The following is a 27,780-nucleotide window of genomic DNA, read 5'->3' as shown; positions in this document are numbered from 1 at the left end:
CTACCAAACAATACAACGTCTCCAAACACATGCTTTATAGATTGTTCACTCTCTAGTACTGTGATATTTTTCAATCAACCTCCGCCACCTCTAGGTTAGGCCTGGTACTTCTGGGATTACCCGCGTATGCCGTATGTTTCGTCTACGAATGCGGTAGACACGTTCAAATGCGATGAGAAAGATAGTCATAATTCAATGTTGGAACTACTAAAGCACTCTGTCCATTGCCTAATCGCATTTGATAATGCAATATACATGTGTTAACTGATGTTAGATACAGAGTTATTAGTATGAACTGCATTAAAACTCGAATTGAATAAGAATTTGTACCTCTATTAGCTTACTTACCCTAACCAGCGAACCCCAGTTCTCAGCAAATGAAGTGTTTCCTGTATAAAGTTTCCTGAGTTCACTACCAGCAGCACTCTTATTTTGTGCATCCAAATGGAATTTATCATTCACCAAAAGACTCGGGTTATTGTCATATAACTGGGAATATTCATCAAAATTGGCATCTGAAACGTAATATCTCTTATAAATCATTGGCTTTTCTTGGCTATTCCCGGATTTTCTCATATAACCCCTGGCGAGCTTATATTAATTGACACATGAAAGGAGAAAATACAATTTCTAAACGGCATCACATACTATATGTTTGTTACGTGTCAAAAAAAAAATGTTTTTCTCAATCACTATATACTGAAAGGTTAAAAGGTTTATCAAAAGGTATCAAAAGGAGAATAAATATAGTGCGCCACCAACTTACAAAAAAGAACCCTTGGTTCTTTTACTAGTTTGTGTGTCTCTGAATTTTACGAAATAAGCATAGACAGATTCAATAGGAAAAAATTAACAAGGTTTATATTACTATTCCCAAAAACTCTCATTCAGAAACGTATTCAGGAACAAATTACCCAAAGTTGAATCAACCGTTATTGCCCCTACGTGATCCCGTTGATTGATTTCAATATTTTAAAGGCAGAAGGCTTTATGTAAAAACGAAAGTACTAATATGGATTCATTCTAAATACTTGTTTTCCAGAGGAAATAGAAAAATCTATTGAAATCATGCAGCCTATAGTAATAATAATAATAATATACTGTCTTCATTTCCAATGAAGTCGCCTTGCAAGTCAGAAATACCAAGAGGGAGTTCTACCACTCAATTCTTGTCATCTCAAATATTATAGTATAACTTAAAAATCTATCCTAACTAATCCTGAAACATGAATCTACATCACACAGTTCTTGGCATTTGTTGGGTCACTTTAATATTCACCAACAACAAAAAGAGAAAAAAGTAATGTGGAAGATAACGGAAAATGAATACTTGTCAAACATAGTCTGAAATAAAAAATGAACGAAATAGACATGTATCAGATTGTGTTAACTTGTACAAAAGCCACAGAGGCCATCTTTTTAATATTTCTGCTGTGAAAAGTTTCTGTTTTCTGGCAAAGAATTGGTTCGCAAATTTGAACGATGTGGTATGTACTTGATTTGGTAAATAAGTTTCACAAAACTGGTTTGATGATAAATAAAAAAAGAAATAACCCCAGAGTACTAATTGAAAGAGGTAGAATTGTAGTTTTGGAAACATTTGCTGCAGAGCCCACAAACTCCTTACGATCAGTATCAGAACTGACTTGAATGTCACGCAAGACTGTAAGAAAGGCATTGAAAATGCATAAATTGCATCCTTATGAAATGCTTATTCTTCAAGAGCTTCATGAGGATGATTATGATAGAAGAACATAGTTTTGTGAAATCATGTCTCAACGAGTCAATATCTGTTTCAGCGATGAGTGTCAATTTTTTCTGAATGGCAATGTTAATAGACAACATTGTTGATATTGGAGTGACGGAAACCCACATATTTTTTGGGGAGGGCATACACAATACCCAAAAAAGGTTAATATTTGGGCTAGTATTCTTAAAAATGCCATTATTGTTCCATCATTTCTAGAAGAGAACTCAACTGGCAATATGTACTACGTATGAATGCAGAAGGTAATGAACATTTGCAGAAGGATCTGTTACATCTTCAGCAGGGTGGTGCTTCACCTCATTATTTTCTTCCCATCCGACAGTGGTTAAACGAGAGGTTTCCGGATAGATAAATTGGCGAAAGGGGACAGTTGAGTTGCCTCCGAGATCACCGTATTCAACACCCTTAGATTTCTTTCTTTGGGGGCATTTTGAATCATTCTTTTATATAACACAGCCTTCTGATATTGAAGATCTTAAAAAGTCGTATTACAGCAGCATGCCAGTCAATTCCTAGTGAAGTTTTTCATAATGTTAGAGGGGAAACAGACCACGAAAATAGACCACCGAGATTACCGAATGCAACACCCTTAGATTTCTTTCTATGAGGCATCTTGAATCCGTTGTTTGTACAACAAAACCTTCTGATATTGAAGAACTCAAAAGACGTATTACAGTAGCGTGCCAGAAAATTCCTAGTGAAGTTTTTCGTAATATTCTAATTATATGTGTAAGTTCCGAAACTGCTCATCAAAAAAATAATGAGTCGTCGTCGCTTCGGTCGGTCCAGGTTCATGACGTTCCCCCTCTTGGTTTTCCCGTAGTCCTCGGCGAAGACAGGGGTTTTGTCTTCATTGATCCAGAAATTCGGATATCACTTGCAGATCGAGTTCTTTCAAAAAATGTCGACTCTTCAAATTGTATTTCTGCGTATTTGCTTTAAATATAACATGAGTATTCACTCCAGTGGAATTCATGAATGAAAAAAATAGTGTCAGAGGCTGTTTCTCGACACATTGTAATTAGCAGATAACTCATCCAAAGTGTCTACACCGCCCTTGGTGGAATTATAGAAGCTAATAATTTCAGTAGTTTTTGTCACCAGAATTGTCAATTATAGCATTGTCATGATGTTATATAGAGAAAGGGATGACATTCTTCGACTTTTTCGGCACATATGACACAGCTGTGATATTTTCTTTGAATGCAAATACAGAACTGCGGGGCTTTCTGTTCCTCATATTCAGAAAAACGGATGGTATTTGTCTCTTGTTTTTTCTGACAGTTCCAACCGATGTTAGCTCATGCTTCTCGAGCAAATTCATCACAAGAGGGTAGCTGGTAAACCAGTTATCGAAAGTAATGTTTCGTTAAGTTCCAGATACAGGTTCAATTAAACGCTCGACTGTGTCTTCCGGATTATTGCGAAGATGGCACACATCCGGATGTGTGCCAACGTAAACCTCAATGTCCAAACAATAATACGTTTTTGTATCCACAAGTGCAAAAACTTTCAATCCGTATTTTGCTGGTATCTTAGGCATGTACCAGAGGAATGAGACTCGTCCCCTGAATGGCTCTAACTTTTCATCAACTGTTAGATATTCACTAGGCGAATAGTGCGTTCTGCAGTTATCAACAAATTTATCAAGTATTTCTCTAATGGGTGCTAATTCGTCAAATTCCCTTCTTTGTTTTCTATTGTATATTGTCAAATCGCAGAGACTGTAACAGAATATAATATCTTTGAAGTGACATTGTCTTACGGAACAATTTAATACCACTTCCATCAGTATTCCTAAGATCTTAAATGTTTTGTCGATGTGCTATATATAACCCAGTCAAATTAAGCAACCCCATAACGGCCTTAATTTCATTTTTATCGGTCTCTTTCACTAAATACTGATGGTGTGCATTATATTTAGGGCCTTAGTTGCTTATTCGACATTCGTATATCGAACTATGTCATCAAGCATACCTTCGGTGAAAAATAAGAGCCAACAGTCAATAGCGGTCTTTTTCTGTAGTGCAATTCCTTTCACACCAGGTAAATGGATTAGATCCTGTTCTAACGTTTTTCCTGTTTGGGGAATTCGCCCATTTCAACTTGTTTTTATCTAAAAAATATCTGTTATCACTTGGATTTGAATCTGCATCATTTCGTGAGTCATCTGAAGATTCTCTTGCTTCTTTATATTCCGTCTCAGAAATTGTATTTTCCGATTCGTCCCCTGCGTGTTCTGTTTCTTCTTCGCCTATTTGTACGACTTCGACTTCTTCTAGCACTCCTTCATCTTCACCTTCAGAATAACTATCAATAAATGACTCATCATCATCTGAACGGGCGCCAAACTCTTCCCATAAACGTTTAAGTCTTTTTTGTTCTTCTTCGTAAGACATTTCACAATTTTAGTAAAACTCCTGAAATATTCATGAAAATTGTTAACAATATTTTGCAGAATATTATTTCAAATAAGAAATTCACCTTGAAACTTTATAACACAAATAGTTACATTAAAAGTGTTCCGGGATATGTCGTACCCTGACTGACTTTTAAGATGTCTCGCTTACAATTGAGATGTTGGAGAGAGATGAGAGTGTGTAGTACCTGGAAGAATATGTTTCAACTACAGCTATTAAGCACTAGAGGTCGGTAGTTCAATTCGTTTTGATTTGAGAGCTGTGACTTGCAGTTCTGGGCAATGGTGTACCCCAGAACACTAACGAAAGGTTAAACAAGATTGCTTTGGCTTGGATTTATTCAAATAAGTAAATGAATGTTATTTACGTACTGTCATCGATGACATATGTGGATTCAACCCATTTCGTGATAAAATGTCGTAATTATGAACTAATTGAGTGTTTTTTCTTATAATGTCATCCGTATTATTTGCTGCTGAAGAGCCGATGCGACAAAACATCGGATATGTCTAGCAGTGAGGATGTCTTGTTCCATGTGAGTGAAATTTTATTTCTTTTATTAATTATATTGTGAATATTATCTAGTCTCACCTCGTACAAATAATAACGATTCCTCGCTGGTGAAACCAATTAGGATAGGAACTTTGTTGAATTTTCCGTCTTGTAGCATACCATACATTGGATCAGATATGAAAGTGTCATCCAAACTTTTGTCTTCTATTATCGGTGCCCACATCAAATCCATTATCGCGACTCCATCTGTATTCTCATCATTTAAAACCTGAAATGTAAGAATATGAATGAGCGTACCTTGAATTTTGAATATTCGTCTTCAATTCTCATTTCAAACCAGAAAGTGTTGTCATGATTTCTGTCGTTGGCTGTGAAAAAAACAAATTTTGTAATTTCATTTCAGTTCGATCAGAAAATTCAATTCACTTCATTGTTGAAGATGGAAATATTTTCCAGGACTATCTTATCTGTTTAAAAATCTGTTTTTCCGTTAACCAGCTGTCGCACCCCTACGAACTACAACCCTCAGAAATCGAAACTTGTGCGAGCTAAGGATTAACGAGGTCTTACCTTTCAACGTGTGATTCCTAACACGGGTTGGACGATAGCAAGTGAAGATCGATCGTTCAGACTGGGGCTTGAACCACCGACCAACACGGCAGTCAATTCGAGTGAGTGAACAAATCACCCACGCCGAACCGCTTGACTACCGATTGTTGTTGAAATTGGTAAGTAATCTGATTGAAGTGATCACTGTTACATTTTGGATACATACAATTCGCTTTTATTTTTATTGTTGATATACTTTCTGGAATATGTTTAAAGTCTGTGCCGTTAACCAGCAGTCGCACCCTTACGAACGCCAACCCTCAGAAGTAGAAACTTGTGCAGCTAAGGATTAACGAGGTCTTACCTTTCGAAGTGTGATTCCTAATACGGGTTGGATGATAGCAAGTGGAAATCGATCATTCAGCCTGGGACTTGAACCACCGATCAACACGGCGGTCGATTTGAGTGAGTAAACAAAGCACCCACGTCGAACAGTTACATTAAAAGTGTTCCGGGGTATGTCGTACCCTGACTGACTTTTAAGATGTCTCGCTTACAATAAAATTGAGACGTTGGAGAGAGATGAGAGTGTGTAGTACCTGGAAGAATATGTTTCAACTACAGCTACTAAGCACTAGAGGTCGGTAGTTCAATTTGTTTTGATCTGAGAGCTGTGACTTGCAGTTCTGGGCAATGTTGTACCCCAGAACACTAACGAAGGGTTAAACAAGATTGCTTTGGCTTGGATTTATTCAAATAAGTAAATGAATGATTTGAAAGGGTTATATTTTTAGGAGTGATTAATTTTTTGGGAAAGAAAGTTTTTGGCTTTCTACTACTCCATCTGATACAAAAAAATGGATGAGATAATCTTCCAAAGAAAGGAAGGATTAATCAATTTGGAAATAAGTAACTCTATACATGGATGTGTAGATCATGCAAAGAAGTAACTTTCAGTTTGTGTCGGCTACCGACCGACCTGTAGGGAAGTATCGATTTACTTACACTGACTTTTAATCACCTGAAAACACCATCTACTGATAGAGTTCTTTAAAACTGTAGTTAGAGGTATGGTAATTGAACCTTGAAACGAGGGGCAGCTGTATTTTGCCGAGTATATATACTGCTCTGAGTGGAACCGATTTGCTACCGAACGACCAATCAATCCACAAATTGTGGAAACTTCAAAGAGATCTCAGTTTGGGCTTCCAGTTGTGTTAGGAAGATTTGAAACTGACGGTTCCTGTTAGAACTCTCGAAATGTTTTCACATAATTCAATTCAACCAAAATTTTCTTTCGGATGTTTGTGTTATCTATACTTTATACTTTTTTACTCTCACTGTTTTTTTTCATTCATCTGAGTTGAATTTTCTTTCTTGTGACGAAACTTCTTCTTACTAGTTATTTTTCAGTAATGTCAAATAGATTTCGTTTCAAGAGAATGATATATGGTTCCTCTTGTGCGATGATAGTAGCTCGTGTACGATATGAAATATTTTCTCAACTGTTTTGAAAAGCAAGTAGCAGCTACCCTACTCACCTTCACTGAAGCTGCAGAAATGTCATTTGCTGAAGCTTTCAACAAGACTGACAATAGTTTACTAGAATTCGTATAGCCAAGGGTATTATCCAAAATATTTCCCAGTTTGAAAGCATATCCATCCGAATTCGTCTGGAAACCCCATGTATGTATTGAAGAACCACTTTGCAAAATAGCACTACTGAATAATCCTGAAATATTTTGTTAACAACAGTGAATATTGATATTGAAAAATAAAATCTATACACATATTATAGTATGTAGGAAATTTTCTGTAAAGATTCCTGCACTGACGCTTGTCGGATATGATCCAACGACGTTCGTGGTATTAGCCAGTGGAGTAGTTGTTTTCTGGTAGGCGTCAGTCCGCTCATTACTGTGTAGGTATTTCCGAGACTGGCTTTAACATTTAAAGTTCATTTCTTTAGATTCATTATAGTATGTTAGAGAGAATGGTAATAAAATTTATTTGGTTGTCGTCCCCCTACGAACTGTGCGAGCTGATACGATCAACAAGCTTGCGGATACGACAATACGTAGTGAATATTTCACAGTTCGGATCTAACCAACAGTAACATGAAAATGAGTGGAATGAATAATACCGGAGTATAAACTACGAGTATTTTCTCATGAGTATGAGCATAAAGTATGACTTTGTATAGTATTACCAATACCAATTGGAACAGCACAGAGAAGGAATTCCCGCCTCGACATAGACAGAGGTAGTTTTTCAGTTACTTATTCTTTCAATCATAGCAATTGATCACCCCATGAAAAAGTTATCTCAACTTAATTTTTCCACCATGGGTAATTATGAAAAACTTCGAAATTTAAGGTAGTTGATTCGCGAGTCGAAAACTCTGAAATAAAATGGAAACACAAATAATCACACCGAATTCTTGTCAAACATATATTTACAGAATAATAGATGCCAAAACAATAGCTAGAAAAATCAAAATTCTTCTTCGCTATATTCGGATGAGGTGGAATCATCATTGGGTTGAATAACGATCGAATTTATGGAATTTCACACATAATATTTATTTTGTTTCCTTCTTTTATAACGTGAGCCACACAGTTCTTCCACACATCAGTATTACCTACTTCATTAACCACTCGCCTTATATTGGCAAGCACTACAGCATTCAAAGTCAGTGACTGATTACATTTCCGCAAGCTTCCTTTGATTGTGGCACAAACCATTTCAATTGGATTGAACAGACAATAGTAAAAGAAACGTAAACGTAAAAGAATATGACCACATGTTTCACACATCGAATCAGTAACATACTCTTTTTTGAAATGACGTTGTTTTTTGGTTGCCAGTAATACCTTTTTCGTTGGAATTTTTCAGGTAATTCCATGTCATGATTTTGCATGAAATCAACAGTATCTGCTTTTTTCGTGTTATTGTTTGGTATTTGGTAGTCAATAACCAAGAATGATACGAAGCGTTATTCATAACAATAACCGAGTTTGGAGGAATATTTGGGAGAAGCTGCTCACTGTACCAGGTTTTGAATAAAGCCGCAGTCATATTTTCGTGGTAATCAGCAGACGAATCTTTTATATTTTTGTCCGACAGAAGCAAAGCATTAGGTACGAAACCACTTTCAACCCGGCATGCAAAATTATAACACGTTTTCCCCTTGAAGAAGGTGTGTTCAAAGCACAATACTGGTTTTCGCCTACCCAGCCATATTTGATAACATCATAGGTGTCAAACCAAGTTTCGTCGCATTGTTCGCATTGTTCAACTCCGACAAGAATATTTGAGGCGAATGAAAAGCTACCGAGAATCCAGCAGACATATAATCTACCCCGACGAAACTTGGTTTGATACTTATGATATTGTCAAATATGGCTGGGTAGACGAAACCAAGTATTGTGATTCGTCTGCTGACTACTACGAAGATATGACTGCGGCTTTATTCAAAACCTGGTTCAGTGAGCAGCTTCTCCCAAATATTCTCGGTTATTGTTATGAATAATGCTTCGTATCATTCTCGGTTATTGACTACAATACCAAACACAACAACACAAAAAAAGCAGATATTGTTGATTTCATGCGAAATCATGACATAGAAATACCCGAAGAGATTCCAACGGAAAAGTTATTACTTGCGACCATAAAACAACGTAATTTCAAAAACATGTGAAACATGTTGTCATATTCTCTTACGTTTGCCTCCATATTTATTTTGTGTTCAATCCAATTGAAATGGTTTGGGCCACAATGAAAAAAAGCTTACGGAAATGTAATCAGTCACCGACTTTGAATGCTGTGGTGCTTGATAATATAAGGCGAGTGGTGAATGAAGTAGGTAATAGTGATGTGTGGAAGAACTGTGTGGCCCACGTTATAAAGGAAGGGAACAAATATTATGTGCAAAGTTCCATAAATCCGATCGTTATAGCGAAGAAGAATTTTCATTTTTATAGCAATTTTGTTGGCCCCTATTATTTTGTAAAGATATGTTTGACAATAATTCGATGTGATTATTTGCGTTTTCATTGTATTTTAGAGTTTTCGACTCAGAAATCAACTACGATAATTTTCCAAGTTTTCAATGGTGGACAAATTCAGATGAAATAACTTTTTCATGGGGTGATCAATTGCTATGTTTGTTACTGAAAAACTACCACTGAAAAATAATATGCCGAAGCCTATGTCGAGGCGGGAATTCCTTCTCTGTGCTGTTCCAATTGGTATTGGAAATACTATAACTATTACACTCCAAATTCATGAAGTACATTCTCAGCCTAACGAGCATACAGATATTTTTATTCATACCAAAAATAAGAATATTCTCTCAACAAACTGTACATAAAAGTACCTACTCAAGCCGAGTATCTGCTTCGGTTTTTTATTCATACCACGTAGAGTATTCACTCCAAAATTTATAATATAAACTTAATACTCATTTTTATTCATACCACCCAATGTTTGAATAAGTTGAAAATACGATTCATACTAACTCGCCCGTCTGATATCACAAGTAATCAGTTCCTCACAAAAAATAGACATAAATAATACCGACAACGAGTTTTTGTGACTTCGTTGTTAATTTGAATTTCGTTTCTATGTAGAAAGTGATTAATGAGTCAGAACGTGGTAAAATATAGTTTGTAGAGATATAAATTAGGGATTTCTGTCATCTGGAGAACAACTGCGTTTATGTGAAAAAAACTCCGTGATAAGGTTTTCCCAAACGGATTTAATCTCCAGCGATTCAAATCCAATGTGAATCGCTACTTTCGCACAGGCATTGCTCTGAGAACACCTTGAGGATTTGTGATTGTGCTTTGTCCTCAAAGAATAGATATTTGTTGAATATTTTTTCCGTTAATCAGCTGTCACACCCCTATGAACGACAACCCTCAGAAGTCGAAACTTGTGTGGGCTAAGGAAAAACAAGGTCTTACCTTCCAACGTGTGATTCCTAACACATGTTGAGAAGAAACGTATCCAATTTTTATACTTTGCCGCCTCCATTTCGAATAATATAATAATAATGATATGTCTTCTCATAATATTTTTGAACATGATTATTGACGAATTCGTTGACGTTTTTGATACGTTTTTTTTCACAATCAATAAGATTGGGTTATTGAAACAGATAGTAGCCGTAATTTGTAGCCTAAATTAGTAGCCTGAATTAAGAAATATTGAACTGCAAACGCGAACCTCATGTTAGGGAAGCAATGCTTTTTATACCATATACCGAGAAAGTTCAGTCCACTAAATTAATGGAAAAGTACATCTGAATTCCAATTTATTTATTTTTTGTGAATCAAGAAGTAGAGTAATGTTGTTCGAGAGTTTTTCAATCAGCAGCAGTTTATAGACAAAAAATATTGTTTTCCAATCACAAAAAGTTCAGATGAGATCTGCTACCAGATTGTTAATGTCAAATAGTATCAGAATATTTGTATATGTTTCATTGTGTAATGAATGAATTGAATACTTTGTTATACAAAAAATAGACTATCATCGAGATCAACTTCATCCAAAAGTATTGAAACATTGCGAGATTCCATATTGTGTGCTTCCAAAAAAATTTATTTTAAGAAAAATTCGAAAACAATTCGAATATATGAGTACATATCATGTGCACTCAGTCATGATGTTTTAATAATAACAATATCAAACAATACTTTTTTTCAAATGAGGATGTTTGAAAGTTTTTCGAGAAAGTCCACAAAAATAATGGAAAAGTTTTTTTCTGACCTATTCAAAAGTATATCCGAATACATAGTGTTCCATTTGAAAACATAACTTTGATATGTCTCTTTTTTTTAGCCACTCTGTAAATTAGCTTCATAGCCTCAATCAATATACGTATAATGAAATGAACGACTTTTCACAAAAATTAATGGTTTGGTTTACAGGTACCGTGTGTTATGAGGTGCCCCATTCTGTATACTCTTGGATAGTAATTTTGAGTTTTATCTTTGAATGAGATGATGTGGGTGCATTCTTCTTCAAGAGCATGTTCAGCTGCAGCTAATTTGTCGGTATTGATCTAGCGTCTTCATTTCAATCAGGATGGAGTCCAGCTCCCCAACCCTTTTAGCTGAATATTGTCGAAGAAGGACAAATTGGTTCGTTTCTAATTTGTCGGTGTTAACAGTTTCTCTTGTGTTTAGTTTAGAGACACAAGTTCCCACATTTTCGTGATTCCAATGTACTCGTAGACCGACCCCAGCTAGAAGGAATCCTCAGCTGTTGCTGAAGGTTTTCTTGGGTCCGCAGCTGACCTTAGACTTTGTCTGATAGTTTCTGTTGACCTAAACATTCACCAAGCCATATTCAGGATATGAAGTAGACCAGTGACAAGTTTCATCCAAATCTCCTGTCTTCACTGCGATGTGTTTCAATTCAACACTAATTTCGTGCAAAACAATCGGAAATTCCGGTTTGTCTGACCAAATTTTTACCATGTATTCTCGAGAGGAAACAATTCTTTCACAATGAAGCGACCTGTATACACTCACCTTTACTTTGTTGACTCACTACGTGATAACCTGCTGAAACACCTCCCGCACTTTGGCCACCAATGGTTACTTTTTTGGGATTTCCTCCAAAGAGATGTATATTTTCTTGAACCCATTTCAAGGCGAAATTTTGATCTTTCAGACCCAAATTTCCAGGAATTATGCCATCTGTGGTAGCGAGAAATCCTAAGAAATAACAAATTCCAATATATGACTTCTAAATTATTCATGTGTAATAGCGAATCACTCATCAATGTTTCTATTTCTACCTCGACAATTCACACAAATTTTTGATATATTCCAGTTTGTAATCTACCAAATGTTCTGTTTTGCTAAAGGAAATTAATAACTTTCATTTAATTGAACAAGAATTGATGGTTAACGAATTCACAATTTATCAGGGATGTTTATATTATGTTCATAAAATAAGTCTCTGTCATATAAGACAAAAAGGGATATTTTCAAGAGAGATTGGCTATTTTCAGGAAATCAATTATTTGGCAATTTACTTTTTCATTTTCACCGACAATGTGAATTTCTGAAGAAAGCAAAATCTGTCGGTCATGAGCAAGAGTTTTTCTAGTTACAAATTTAGTAAACAGGATTTTCGCCCCATTACATGACGTCCGTATGACCTAATATGTTCGTTAGTCTCGAATTATTTGTGGAAGTCCAGAGAAGGTTCAAAAGGTGGGTGAATATGGGAAAATAAATAATAATAATAATAAAAGATTTGTTTTTTCGGAAATAGGATTATGAAAGGATAGGAATATAATATGATGATAATGATAAAAGCACGTTGTGGGGAGAGGTCGTTGGTTCAATATGCTGGCGCGCCCTCCCGAATTTATGGGGGCTTCGGGGGATAGGGCCTGACTAGCTCATACTTCAGCATAATAAAGAACTCAAAAGCAGCAGGACCAATTGTTATGATTTTTTCGTTTTCGAATTTGTCTCCATCGGAAACAGAAAAATAAGTATAGAAATATGATATTTATTCAATAAAAATAATAATAATAATGATGAAAGACGCAAAACACCAGTGATGATAGTAACTTGTTGTAATAAAACGCAACTGATAGCTCACATGTATATCACAGGGTGCTTTACTGTAGATAGCAGTCTTACTAGCAATTTCCATTTATATCATTATACTAAATAATTTGTATCAATTTCAAAATTTCAAATTTGCTCATTCATTGACTGTTAGGCCGAAGAATGTTCGCCGGGTCCGCTAGTTATAAATGAAAAACTAGGATTTTGAATTCCTCCAAATGAGAGAGACGAAAGCGGTAGCTTCAAGAATATAAAAATAAAAAAAGTATTTTATTGAAACTGGGAATTGTTATTGATAATTCTGTTTCTTCTATATTAGACGTTATTGTTGAAAGTTTTGAATAGTCTGGACTGGTGATTCTAGGAAACAAATACAGGGTCATTGTTGTGAATTGTACAATGTCGAAAACGTTTCCATAGCAGTTGATGAATGAAACAGAATTTCAGCAATGAAATACCCATTAAAATTTTATTTACGAATTTATATGTGAACTCACCAAAAAATTCATGAAATAAAAGAACTGTACTTCAACTATGGAAATCAAATTAGCTGAGAAGCAAATAACAAGTTGAACGCTGATTGCTATCTTAATTCAATATTTATGAATTGTTCATTCGAATAGATATTTATGTTCATTCAATTCTGATGAAGTCTACTGACAGTTTCACAATAATGTCAATAAAATTCATATAGAATCCAGTGGTCGTATTTTGTCAACTACAGAAAAAATTCAGACAAGTGAATTACAATGAAGCTATGGACAATCAAGAGTTGAAAATACGCGCAGTACACGCGATTTGAATTGAGTTAATATTGTTATTGATGTGGAATTTTCAGAAGATTTCACTATATCTAAATAAACGTAAATATTTAACATATTGGGAAATCAGTCACTGAAACATTGATAGCAATCAACACCTGTTTCGTTTTATGCTTCATAGTTTATTTTATTTTCGTTCTCGTGTTACAGTTCACTGAACTGATCTTTTTTACTTATGGGTATTCATCTCACACAATAAACTTACCGAATGCTCCTAGACGATAATTCATTGTCACTACAATAATATTGTGATCCACTAGATATTTTGGTCCAAATGATGAAAACCAGCCATTTCCAAAGAGGAATTTTCCTCCATGTATGAAGACAAAAACTGGTAACGAGTCAATACTTCCAGGTTTCTGAAACAACAAAATACATAACTAATTTGAAAATATGGAATGTTGAATATTTCAAAAGGGGAATTAAAAATTGACACTATCAGTCAGTCATTTCTAAACTTAACTATGTCAGCTATCTATTCAGAAACATGATGTCAGTTTTGACGAAGAAACAATTGATGAAATTGGCTTGATGTAACGCTGGTTTCTTTCGTGCCTTTAGTTGTATATATGTTTTCAAAACTCATCAAATTTCAACCCTGCCATGTTTGTTTATATTTGAAGTGTCTATTTTCGTTCTTTGTGATCCAAATTATTCCAAAACTAATTAACAAATTGACGCTATTGATACATGTGCCATTTTCGAAGACTATGGTTTTATTTAGGTCACCCATTGTGACTGGGTAGAGTTTGTTCAATAAACTTTTGGCTAAAATTAAATCATTAAATCAACTTTTGAAAGCAATCAAGCAATGTCATAGAAATTATAATACCTTTCGAAATATGGATTCCACACCTGAAAAGGGATCCAATCTTAGTTTTAATTCTGTTTTTTCAGTTAATTTTCTACTGTATTTTTGGAAATATCTATACTAGTTTATGCATGTCACTAAGAAAATGAAGTATCATTATTATTATGCTATGTTGAAGATATTGACATTATATCCTAGGATTGTGAAGCATTCGTCAGGAGCTTCAAAAAGATGTGTCACGACACCCTCTTTCCATTTTTTTTTTCAGATGATGCCCAGTCGGTGAGTTGACTCGTTAAAAAAATAAAAGAGGGGGACATTAAAGAAATGCACTGTATGACATAGTGCTCAGGTTTGACTAGTCTGATAAAATTGTATAAGTGCCATGTAATGTAAAGCAATTGTGAAATTTTCATTGACGAACAAATTCTATTCTATTATATATTTCATGGAATCCTTACCACTGGTGTGTATACATTCAAATACAAACAGTCTTCTGATTGTGTATTCCCAAGGTGATTGATAGATCCATCAAGAAATTGCATATTTGCCATGCATTCTTTGACATTATCTGTTGTATTCAATATACCCTTCCAGGATCTGGGTGGTTTTGGAACCTGAAAACCAGAACAACATTCGTTGATTATGACATAGTTTATATATTCATTGAGTGTATTTGGAACGTAGGTGAACATTCATTATCAAAATTCTGTCGAATAGTTTTTCATGATATTGCATCTACGCTACGAGCGTAGCGAGTTGACCAATTTCACGAACAAAATAAAATAACACAAATATCTGTTGAATTAGATTTCATTAAGTGATTATGTTTTGTCCTTGTTTATTTATGTTCTATTGATTAAAAAAAATTATGTATAGTTGCTATAAATAAAGTTAATGTTTATTCAGTAGTTGAAATTCGCCCAGAATATTATCTTTCATATAAAAAGTACTCTGTGTTGAATTAGTTTCTACAACAGGTTATGGGCCCAGAGTACCTTGCTCTGCATATCTGAAGAAAGTATAAAGTATTTTCTGCATTTTCTACGAAAATAATGAGCTGCATTATTATTCAGACATTGACAACTCAATTGCTGAACATGGCTCAAACTGAGACTGCAAGAATTGTGAAGTTCGATGGTACCAATTTTCAGTTGTGGAAATTCAGTGTTTCCATTGTGTTGAGAGCCAATGAGTTGATGGATATAGTAACCGAATAAAAACCTGCCTCAAGTACCTTAAATGCTGATGAAGTGAAGAAATGGGAGAAGAAAAATAACCAAGCTATGGTTATATTTCTATCATCTATCAATGAAGATCAGTTGAATTGTCTAGTTAACTGCCAAACTACCGATGAGATGTGGAAGAAACTGATTATGGTACTCGAGCAAAAGACTGAAGTATCAAAACATATGTATCAGAAATTCTTCGAGCCTAATATGTCCAAAACTCAAAGTATTGCCAATTTCATTGCCGAAGTTGAATCCATAGTAAAGCAGTTGAAAGATATGGGTGAAGATATATCAGATTTTGCTGTTATTTCAAAAATCATCCACCCAAATTTGCAATGCTAATGACTGCATGGGATTCAGTTGATTCCTGTAAACACACTCTCTCAGATCTCATAGCTAGACTTCTGAAAGAGGAGCAGAAGTTATCTGTTTCAGATAACACGGATCACAGTCTTGCACTCCAAATTCAATCCATGAAAATACGTCACGATCCGAAAAATTCCACTAGAAAATCAAACATCCAAGAATTGAAACAGAAAACGAAATGCGGATGTTGCAAGCAGTTAGGTCATTGGTGGAGAGAGTGTCCGAGCCGAAAAAAAAAGGAATTTGATAAATCCCATTCAATCAGCGAACTTTCCAAAAAAGTTCTCATTTGTGATCTACCAACTGATGTAGAAGATTGGGTTGAGAATGAAGAAAATGAAGAAGACATATGGTTGGCTGATACTAGCACAAGTGCACATATGTCATTTAGAAAAGAATGGTTTCACAACCTGAAAACAGTTTCAGATGAAATTTCTGTTCGAGTTGCAGACAATAAACTCGTAAAAGAGACAGCTATTGGTGATATCAACGTGAAAGTAAATATTGATGGTGTTTGGAAGGACAAGGTAATCGCAGACGTCCTATTCATACCAGAGCTGAGGAGAAATTTGTTATCTATCGGAAAAATAACTGACAAAGGTTTCGTTATGACTGCTCAAAGAGACAGATGTGAATTTCGCAATGCTGCTGGTGAACTATCCTGTGTGGGTTTGAAACGAGGTAATATGTTCAAGATGCTCATGAAATTTGACAAAACTGAATGCAATGTATTAACAAGTGATAGTCTCAAACTTTGGCATGAACAAATGGGGCACGTCAATCTGAAGTATGTGCGAGACACAATGTATATTCGAAGTATATTCGAAGATTGTATCAAAATAAATCACGAGAAATGTATCTTCAACATATACAGGGTGTCTCTTGAATGATGTCATTGATTTCAGGTGATTTCAGTATAAATAATAATATTGTTTGTTCAATAATAACTCAAAAGGGTTTTTGTCGATTTTGCTGCAAGTAGCACTGATGATGAAAAATTTTTTTCACTTTCGAATAACTAATTTTATGAATTGGTTTCAGCGATATTTATATCCCAATGCTTCATGTCATATTCGAAGTGAGGTGGAAATCACAAAAAAGGCATGAAAGGAAATAATTCAATTTTTCCCTACCTTAAATCTATTCTCGCCTGTTGGTGGTGCTGCAAACGGAATATCCTGGAACGAATAATATTCACTTCCATTAGCACTTGTGCGGGTTCGACCTCTGATTGCTCCTTTTGGGAGATGAACTACCAAACCATCTTCATTTGTCTGAAAATATAAATTTCTACTGTTTTCTCATAAATTCACTGAATGAAATGAAGGGTGAGTGAGAAGTAATATATCATTGGAATTATTACATTTTCTGAAAATGAAACCTCAATAGCGATAGGCTGAGTTGATAATAGAAATATTGTGATTATTGAAAGTGAATTGGTAATCAATATGAAAACACCTTGATCTCTGATAGTGTTAGTACTATCTAAGATAGTTTCATCGACACTGTATGCAAATTTTATCATATTGAATTCTCTGGTGAATGATACAATTTTTCATTTGAAAATATTTGACACAGTTGTGACGGCACCAGTCATTTGAAGTACTCAACTGCTGTTACAACCATTATAGTAGACATACTGCTTCCTTTGATCAAGTCATAATTTCATGAAATATATTTCATCATTCACATCAACCTGCCTCCTTGTGTTCAGTGTTACACATGAAAGTTATCAAAAAAGCCAAGTTACTAATTGTGGATCTATAATTCATGAAACCATGTTGATAATCTGAAATAACATATTTAGTTAACAGGTAAATGCGGTTGTACATAATCACCTCCAAGATCTCCGTAAAGTTACTAAGAATTAAGTAGTAGTAGTTACTTATAACGTTTCGATCCTGCGCTTTATGAATTGGACAAACTTTAGAAATACTCCAAACTTCTGAAAAATCTGCCGTCTTCAGAAAGAGACTGAAAATGATTCGTAGTGGATGTAACAATACACTCAAGTAGTTCTTTATCACGACTGAAGGTATTTCATCAGGCCCTGAATTTATCATATCTTCCGTTGTAGATAACGAACCGACACAGCACCAGATATTCATGAAATATTTCCTCTATATCATAAAACGAACGTATATATTCGAAATATTCATAGAATATTCTTGAAATATATACATGCCTTCAGAATATTCATAGAAAATAATAATTCAGTTGATATAATAATATAAAACACATATTTTGCTCATTTCAAACCGTAGTTGTATATCATTCATTTCAATGACTGCTAACGATGGCATTTCTCTTGATAACAAATTCTGTAAAATTTGTGAAGAAACCTTTAAAACAACGAAAGGTCTCAAAATTCATGATGGTAGAGTTCATAAAATTTCTGATACAGAATCCTTTCTGAATGAATCAGCTTTCACACAAGCTGTCGATTCTGTTCTGTTGCCTCATTCTAATAAAGATGCGTCATTTTATACTACGTTTCATGAAAAATTGTCCTCATTGAAACGATCCAGTCACATCATAAAAAGGATTCCCAAATCTGCAAGAAATTGCTCTGCCTCTGCCCTTTGCGAAATAACAGAAGAATGTTCACATACAAACTCTCCAAGAAGATGGGAAAACTTGTTAACTTTCCCTTATACTTTTTTCTCTATCTCAAATGCCAAGGACTCCCGTAGATCTTCTCTCGCATCTCTTATGAAGAAAAACGTCAAACTTCTTAATTCCAAGACCAATGTCATTCCATCTCAAATCGATAAAAGGAAATACAACAAAAACTTTTCTAAGCTTGTTTTGAGTAAAATAGCTGATGGTGACATTATATCAGCTATCAGCTATCAGTTCAAGTGATACGTTGGACGAATACGATGAATTCACACTTTCAGTTCTCCGATCAAAACACCCTCGATCAGATTCCTCCACACATTCTCTGGATTCGCAACTACCACACGATTTTTCAGAGTTTCCGGTGTACCAATTTTCAGAACATGAAGTATCGGAGGCAATTAAATATTTTTGTTTCGGTTCTGCTGGTGGTTTGGATTCTTTCCACCCTAGTCACATGCAAGACCTCATTAGTCACAGCTCTGGAAATTCAAGACAGAAACTTCTTCTTCCTGTTACAAAATTATGTAACTTCATTTTTACTGGTAGGGTTTCTCCAGAAATTTGTCCTATACTTTTTGGCACTTCACTGTGTGCTCTTCGGAAAAAGGATGGAGGAGTAAGATCGACTGCCGTCGGTACCTTTTATCGTCGATTGGTAGCTAAACTTGGTTGTTTGAGGAATAAAGACGAACTAGGATCGATGTTACGTCCACTACAGTTTGGTTTCGGTACTGCAGGTGGATGTGAAGCTGTTGCTCATGCTGCTCGTAGATATATTAATCTTCATCCAAATCCCGATTCAAAAATTTTCCTGAAAATAGAATACAAAAATGCCTTCAACATGATTGATAGAAACATCATGCTTCGTAAGGTTAAAGATTCGTTTCCAGGATTATATCCCTTCTTGAGTCAGTGTTATAAATCAGCTTCCTATTTGAGTTTTGGTGAACATCTGATTCTGTCTGAGAGAGGTGATCAACAAGGTGATCACTTAGGACCTGCTCTTTTTTGTCTGACCATCAACGAACGCACTAGAAGCTTATCATCTGAATTTAATTGTTGGATTTGGACGATGGCTCAATCGCTGGCGATGAAAACAGTGTTTCAAAGGATTCAGAAAAAATCATTGATTATTCAAAACATCTTGGACTTGAACTGAATTTTGAAAAATGCGAGTTGATTACTCTTCCAACTCTGAATAATATTTCCGAATCCATTTTGAAATTGGCTCCTGGCATAAGAATTTTGGAAAAGTCTAAATGGAGTCTTCTGGGTGCTCCTCTCTCTAAAAATTCACTTTCAGAACATCTTCGAGAAAAACGGGAATCACTCAAATTGCTGACCACCAGATTGAATGAACTTCCAAAACACGTTGCATTTTTTCTTTTGAAATATTGTTTGGCGATTCAAAAATTCATGTACGCCCTCAGATGTTCCCCCACTTGGTCATGTCAGTTAGAGCTTGACGAATTTGATAATTTACTCCACCACAAGATGGAATATGTTAGAAACAATCATTTCAATAATGATTCCTGTAAACCTTGGCGGCATAGAACTACGTTCGGCTTCTTCCTTAGCTTTACCAGCTTTTCTGTCATCAGTCAATAGTGTTTCCGATCTTATCGATTCCATCCTTTCTTCCATATTTATCAATATCACAGACGATTTTTATTCTGAAGGTGAATCACTTTGGCATACTGCAACTAATATTGCTCCTTCTACAGGTGTATGGGACCGACCTCTTCTGAACATTATAACTGATAAACTTCTGAAATCTACAATATCGTGTACTACCGTGTATACGATAAGGCTCGTCTGAAAGCAGCAATGATCAAGGAATCGAGTGTTGGCTGAATGCTTTACCTGTTGCATCTCTTGGAACACTATCAGACGATGAATATTTCAGAATAGCAGTAGGACTTAGGATGGGCTCATCTATTTGTGTTTATCATACTTGTGTTTGCGGTAGTATAGTTGATGAAAAAGGTACACATGGTTTGAGTTGCAGGAGAATTGCAGGGCGTACATCTCGACCTCACCAAGTGAACGACATATTGAAACCAGCTATGTTGTCAGCGGATGTTCCTGCAATTCTGGAACCCTTAGGTACCAGTCGAGATGATGGTGAACGACCAGATGGTATGTCTCTCATACCATGGAAAAGTTCCAAGTCTGCTGGAACTTCAGCATTGTCTGGCGAGAAATTGAAAAGGAAGAAATACCAAAATCTTGGAAACAACTATCTGTTTCATCCAGTAGCGGTTGAAACTTTTGGTGTTTATGGCCCGGAGTCTCTGTTACTCGTTCATGAACTCGGAAGGAGAATAGGCCAAGCAACGAAAGATCACCGTTCTAACACTTTTTGATAGAAAGAATTAGTATTGCTATTCAACGTTGCAATGCTGCTTCAGTACTTGGAACTATTCCTCCTTCACATAATTTTGATGAGATCATGCATTGCCCTAATTTCAGTACGGAACTGAAACCTCTTCGAAACAAGCCAAAATAAGTGAATATTCATCAGTCTCCTATCAAGGTTAATTCACAAGTAATTGATCCACCTTCTTCTTTTTCAGTGCGGACAGTGAACTCAGGTCATTTTTGCCCCCAAAAAATGAGTTAAAGTCCTCGTAGAACTGGTTCCCTTTCAGTGGAAGAGCTTCGTGAAGCAAGAACCGAATCGATCCTTGTACGAAACCCTTCTTCACTTGGAAGGATCGATCGCAGCTTGTGAAATGGTTCTTATGGAGATTCTGTGAAACATGTTCTTCCTTACGAATCAGTAGATAGTTGTCCTGAAAATCTAGAGCAGAACATTGGATTGGATAATTTAGAAAACACTTGCTACATGAATAGCATTTTACAAGTGTTGTTCATGACGAAGAATTTCAAGAACGAAGGTTTAATGATGAACGGGAACGGGAATATTTCCTACTTATTCATCAAACTCAAACACCTGTTCATGCAGCTGCAGTTTCGTAAGAAGGTATTATCTTTCCCTCCAACCGATTTCCTGGAGTCTTTGGAGTCCACTAGACACTTGTTAGGACAACAAGAGAATTGTTCTGAATTCTCAATTCACAATAGTACAATCAATACCTCTGACCGCTCTGGACCGTACAGCCCATCTCGTCTTGTGTTTGTAAATCTTTCGCTGGAAAAATCTTCACTTGATTACTTCGTTCAAGAAGTATTGAAAACTTATGTGAATTTCCGGAACTTCATCTAGCTTTTCCTAATATGACTGATAACAAGTCCGTGCAAAGCTTATTGTTAAATCATCTGAAAATGGAATATTTAACAGGTGATGACCGACTGTATTGTCGAACATGCGCCAAACTAACTGACTGTTATAAGGAAACAAGTATAACTGAGGCACCAGTCAATCTAATATTAACACTGATGATTTTCAAACAAGATTCAACTTCTAACGTAACCAAGAAACTCTTTGGAAAGTTCGAAATAGATGAACATTTCAACCTAGCAGACCACTATTATAATATTCATGAAATCATTGTTCACTGTAGTTCTGGCGTTGAATTTGGTCATTATTACGCCTTGGTCAAAAAAGAAACGGGCTGGTTTAAGTTTGACGATAGTCGTGTCCCGAAGTGTTCTGGCGATGCATTGAATTCATTGGAGCCTCTGGAGACACCCTACATTTTGTTTCATAAGAGAGAGGACATTGTTAGATCAAGATCTTCAGATGATGTGGTGCTGCAGGTTTTTCTAGGTTTTCCTGCAGCTGCAAAAGCAAATGCGCCACTGGAATCAGTGAAGTCGCCCCGGAGCGCCAATTGATTTTTATTGTTGTTTTTATTTTATTTTTATCGTTGTTTTAATAAAATCTTCTCATATTCAGTATTATTAAAAACAAACATATTTGAAGATTTCAATCGAATACATAACCTAATGTGAATAACCCTTATAGTGTTAACCAGTTCTTGAACTCATCGCGATGATTCTGATGAATGGCTCCAACTATTGGAAACGACAAAAATTTAGAATGGTCCAATAAATGAATCAATTCTGTTTAGAATATGTTTTCCGTTAATCAGCTGTCGCCGCCATACGAACTACAACTCTCAGAAGTTGAGAAACTTGTGCGAGCTAAGGACTAACGAGTTATTACCTTTCAATGTGTGATTTCTAACACATACTTTCGGATTCCAAAAACATTACTTCTGGATTGCTCCAAATACCAATGGATCCAAACTGGATTGCTCCAAATACCAACGGATCCTAAACTGATTGTTGACATTCACAAATTCAAAAAGGGAGAGCTGCATAGTTCTATTTGGTCATTGGGGATTTTGAAATTGGGGTTTTTATTCACCGATTGAACGAATTCACATCCCTTTCTTCACAATACGTACGGAGAATTTTCATGTTATCTCTACTTATTGTGTGGATATTTTTCTAATTGATTTGGCCGTTACTTGATGAAAATCCATAGTAATTTCTAGAACTACACCTGACGATTTATTTTTCAAATAAAGTTTGTGAAGATCAAATCGTCAGGTGTAGTTTTTGAAATTATTGTGTGTATAGTTTTTTGTAGATTTCCATATACGGCTAATTTTTCATCTGGTAACACATGCTCACGGTAATATGTGTAAATTTCTGCATGTCTGACCTGAATAAGCTGCTGAACAGTTACCACATTCTGGTCTTTTTGTATATATGCCTGATTTTTCTCACTTAACTTTTTTGAGTTTTGCGTACAATAACATGTTCTTTGAATAGTTCTCACTAGAGTATGACGTAATTATAAAATGTTTCTTATATTATTCTTATTAGTTACTGGTATATGACGTGATCGAAATATGTTTCTTGAATTATTCTTACTAGTGTATGATGTTATTATAATGTGAAAATAATTTAGAAGACATGTAATTCAACCCAAAACCCAAAAAGGATTATAGGGAAAAACAGGCATATATAGACTAGAATGTGATGACTGTTCAGCTATTTATGAAGGCCAGATAGGCATAAATTTCAACATAAGGTACCGTGAGCATGTATCATAAGATGAAAAATCAGCTACATATCGATATTCACAAGAAACAAATCACACATTGAACAAAGAAAACATGATAATTGTCTATACGTACATCGGAATACACGTTTAGAGCATTAGAAATGGATTGGATAAAAATCTCAATGACCAACTAGAACTATGCAGTTCTCCCAGTTTGAATTTGTGTTTAATTTAGGATCCTTTGGTATATGGATCAATAATCAGTAATTTAGATATGTAATGATTGAAGTAAAGAGAAATAAAACTTCATATGTTTTTTACCACTTTTATTTGTGACTAACGTTACTACAGTTTCGTCCTATACGGACATTTTCAAACTTATACAGTAAACTGTTCATTATACAGCGTGACTCACGGTCGATGGTAGGTTAGACGTTTCTGGAAAACGCAAAGCATGATTCTTCTGAAAATTTCACCTCTCACATTTCCTTACCTGTTCTATCGATCTAACATATCGCATTGCGGCGTTACCACTTCTATCAAAAAGTCCTAGCAATTATATATTTTAAAATAGACCATCCCGTATATTAATACATTTTTGGAATTGCTCTAGTATTTCAATACTTTTCTGTTGATAATGTTCTATACCTATCTCTATCTGTTTACGAAATGAAAAATAAATTGTGCTGAATATGGTCCAAAACATAGCCTTAATTGAAATGAAGTGCATCAGTACTCTCAATTCATGAAAAGTTGATATTTTGACGATAGTTTGGACAAACTCGAAATATTCAAATAACACCAAGAAATTGACTCCATATCATACAGGGCGTGCTAAAATTACTATTATTTTCATTGTGCATAAAAGTAGTCGAAAGTTCATTATTTCAAATGAAACCCCACGTATGTTACTCGATAAATAGAAAGATGGTGAAAAATGCTTCGAAATGATATACATGTCCCTATACCTAAATCGTAAAGTTTTCTTAATAAAGCCGTCTTTGTGGAAAAATAGTTATTCACGGTTTACCTACAAGTGTTGAAAGTGGCATTTTATTTTATAAGTGGGGATTATTGCAAAACGAGCGTCAGCAAGTGGAGCAAACTCACGAGCAAAATAAAATCACTTTCAACAAATGTATCATACAATTTTTTTTGTATAACGTTACTGCTGATAATGAAAAAAATTATAGGGTCCATGGAATTTGAACACAAGATCTTTGGATTACAAGCCATATGTTACAACTACATACGCCAACTCACGTTATTTTAAGGAGGATTTTTGGTTAGTCATGAAGGACTTTCTACAGTTGGACTGAATACTACTTCGTCATCGTCAGTAACTTCACAGGGATTTAATATTACCAATAGCACGAACCGCATGTGTGAACTTTTCTGAATGATTTTTTGGTAGGTGTTCTGATTGAAGTGTTTCTATCAAAAAGATTTTCAATAACAGTTGTACAAAAAATAATTTTTAAAGAATTTGATTTCTAGGTAGCCGTGGAAATATCAAGCTTATGACAGTTTGGTGACTTTTATAAGTAACTGATGAATGGTTATTGACGGTGTTTCAAAAAGTATAAATTCAACCAAATGTATCCTGAATTAACACCAATGAAGGAGAGGAAGTTTGTAAGATTACAAAATAATTTCCTCAACTATAGCTCCATGTTAAAAGCGCCTTCAACATTACCAAAACTTGTTACTCCAAAAGAGGACAATACTGTTTTGGCATATTTTTATGCATATCCAGAAGCTTCCATTCGCAGTGCAGAAAAAGATTTAGGTGTATCACATGCTTCAGTACAACGAATTTTGAAAAATCACGGAATGCATCCGCATAAATTTACCAAAGTTCAAGCTCTAAAAGCAGAAGACTTCGAACGTAGAATGCATTTTTGTGAATCCCTTTTGATTCATACACAGGAAGATCGGGAATTTTTGTCAAAAATAATTTGGAGCGACGAATCAAAATTTACGAGGGATGGTATTTTCAATAGATGGAATGAACATATTTGAGCTGATCATAATCCTCATATTACAAAAGAAATAGGTTTTCAAGAAAAATTTGACCTGAATGTTTTCTGTATTCTGAAGAACAATGAAATTAGCTTTTTCATTCATGGAGACACACTGAATGCAGAGAGATATCTCCAACTATTAAGGACGACAGTAACCGATTTTCTTGAAAATTTGCCTTTGGAGGAATATAAGAATTCGTGGTTTCAACTGGACGGAGCCCGAGCTCATTCTACCCAGGAAGTTTCCAGGAAACTTGACGAACTCTTCGACGATCGTTGGTTTAGGCGTTTAGGGCCGTGGGATTGGCCACCGAGACCACCCGATCTCACGCTACTTGACTTTTTTTCATGAGGTGTTTTAAAAGAAAGTATACAGTACTCCAGTGCCTACCAAAGAAGAATTGCGACGGCGGATAGTGCGGAGTATTGAAGATCTGGATCTTCAGGAAATTGAAAAAGCAAGTCGCGTACAAAAAACATTATGAAGTGTTAAGAATGTAATGGACAATATTTTCAGCATTTATTGTGGAAATGTGATATTTGGTTTACAATTTTATTATTTTGAATCATCCTATTCTGTTATTGTCTGTACTTTCACATGTTTTAGCCCACAGAATCCTAATTTTTACCTAAAAATGACTGATTTTTGGTACAGTTGTTCCCTGGAAACTTTGAGCCATAGTTAAGGAAATTATTTTGTAACCTTACAAACTTCCTCTCGTTCATTGGTGTTATTTCAGGATACATTTGGTTGAATTTTTACACATTCTGACAATGATTTGATCACTTTGTTCATATGTATAATAAATAATTTCATAAGAACTTCGTTTGAATAATCAATATTTGCATTCATTTTGGAAGATGTTTCGAAACACCGTCGATAACTCTTTGTAAATCACTTATAAAAGTAACCGAACTGCTATAAGCTTGATAATTCCACTGCTACCTAAATCCAAATTCTAAAAAAATATAATGTTTCTAGAAGAAGCGACTTTATTGAGAAAACTTGACGATTTAGGTAAAGGGATAAAATATATGATCTTGAAGCATTTCTCACCATCTTTAAATTCACCGAGTGATATACAGGGGGTTTTATTTGAAAAAATGAACTTTTGACTACTTTTATGCACAATGGAAATAATAGTAATTTTAGCACGCCCTGTATGATATGGAGTCGATTTCTTGGAGTTATTTGCGCTTTGCGTTTTCCAGAAACGTCTAACCTACCATCGACTGTGAGTCACGCTGTATACCTTTAAAAATGTCCGTATAGGACGAAACTGCAGTATCGTTAGTTACAAATAATAGTGTTAAAAAACATGGAAAGTTTCATTTCTCTTTTCTTCATTATGATTTTCTACCACGTAGTAACGGCTATATACATTAATTCAAACGGCTGCATCCATTAATTTATGTCATTATTGTTTTGATATCTCAGATCACCTATTGATAATTCAGATATAAAATTTTGTTTCATCGGATACATATTGCATATACCATATCATTGCCTATCTAAAGATATGTTTATCAAACATCCTCAGTTTATTTAAGAATGGTTTAACTAACCGAAATCGTTCGTAAAAAATCTTGGTAGAAATCACACAAAAGTCATTTTTTCTATCCTATACTATTGAAAGTATTCTGGAAATACATATCAAGCACTGATAATGATCTTACCATGAAGATATTCAAAAACATTTTTCAAGAATTGGAAAAATTCTGCATGACTGAAAATTTCTACAAGGAAATTAAAAAAACATTAGATTTGACTTGAAATACCAGTTTCCCAGTTTCCAAATATCAAATCGAGCTGAAATCGTCCTATGAAATACCTTCTTTTGAAAAACAATTAAGAATAATGAAAAGAACAAAACAAATCCATTCAGAAAGCGTTCTATAGCTGGCTCTTTGCGCTTTCAAAACTTTGCTCCTTTTTGAATATTCCAGTAGGTAATCCTATCTGAAAATTATGTATCAAATTTTGATATTAATTTTTGCTGAAAAAGAGATACATTTCTTAAACAATCCCGATCAAACCGAATTATTAAATATATCTCCAGAATTTACAAATAACAAAA

At 35.0% G+C, this 27,780-nt stretch overlaps 1 protein-coding gene across 1 annotated transcript in view; it reads right to left on the bottom strand.

Moving 5' to 3' along the window:
• The window catches only part of LOC111512328 (juvenile hormone esterase), a 49,580-nt gene that overhangs the window by 17,489 nt on the left and 4,311 nt on the right, over window positions 1–27,780 (bottom strand). The window contains exons 2-8 of the mRNA XM_074183681.1: window positions 17,209–17,349; window positions 14,939–15,094; window positions 13,872–14,025; window positions 11,790–11,975; window positions 6,792–6,982; window positions 4,780–4,969; window positions 349–515 (exon numbers count right to left, since the gene is read on the bottom strand). Of these exons, the coding sequence (XP_074039782.1) occupies window positions 349–515; window positions 4,780–4,969; window positions 6,792–6,982; window positions 11,790–11,975; window positions 13,872–14,025; window positions 14,939–15,094; window positions 17,209–17,349 (1,185 nt within the window). The remainder of the gene's footprint in view (window positions 1–348; window positions 516–4,779; window positions 4,970–6,791; window positions 6,983–11,789; window positions 11,976–13,871; window positions 14,026–14,938; window positions 15,095–17,208; window positions 17,350–27,780) is intronic.

This window comes from Leptinotarsa decemlineata, unplaced genomic scaffold (assembly GCF_025532065.1).
Source record: "Leptinotarsa decemlineata unplaced genomic scaffold, Ldec_3_MD MMD2_tig00026340_RagTag_RagTag, whole genome shotgun sequence".
In the NCBI taxonomy this organism is placed as follows: domain Eukaryota; kingdom Metazoa; phylum Arthropoda; class Insecta; order Coleoptera; family Chrysomelidae; genus Leptinotarsa; species Leptinotarsa decemlineata.
Note: the sequence above shows the minus strand (reverse complement) of the source record. Positions and strands in the feature narration are given on the sequence as shown.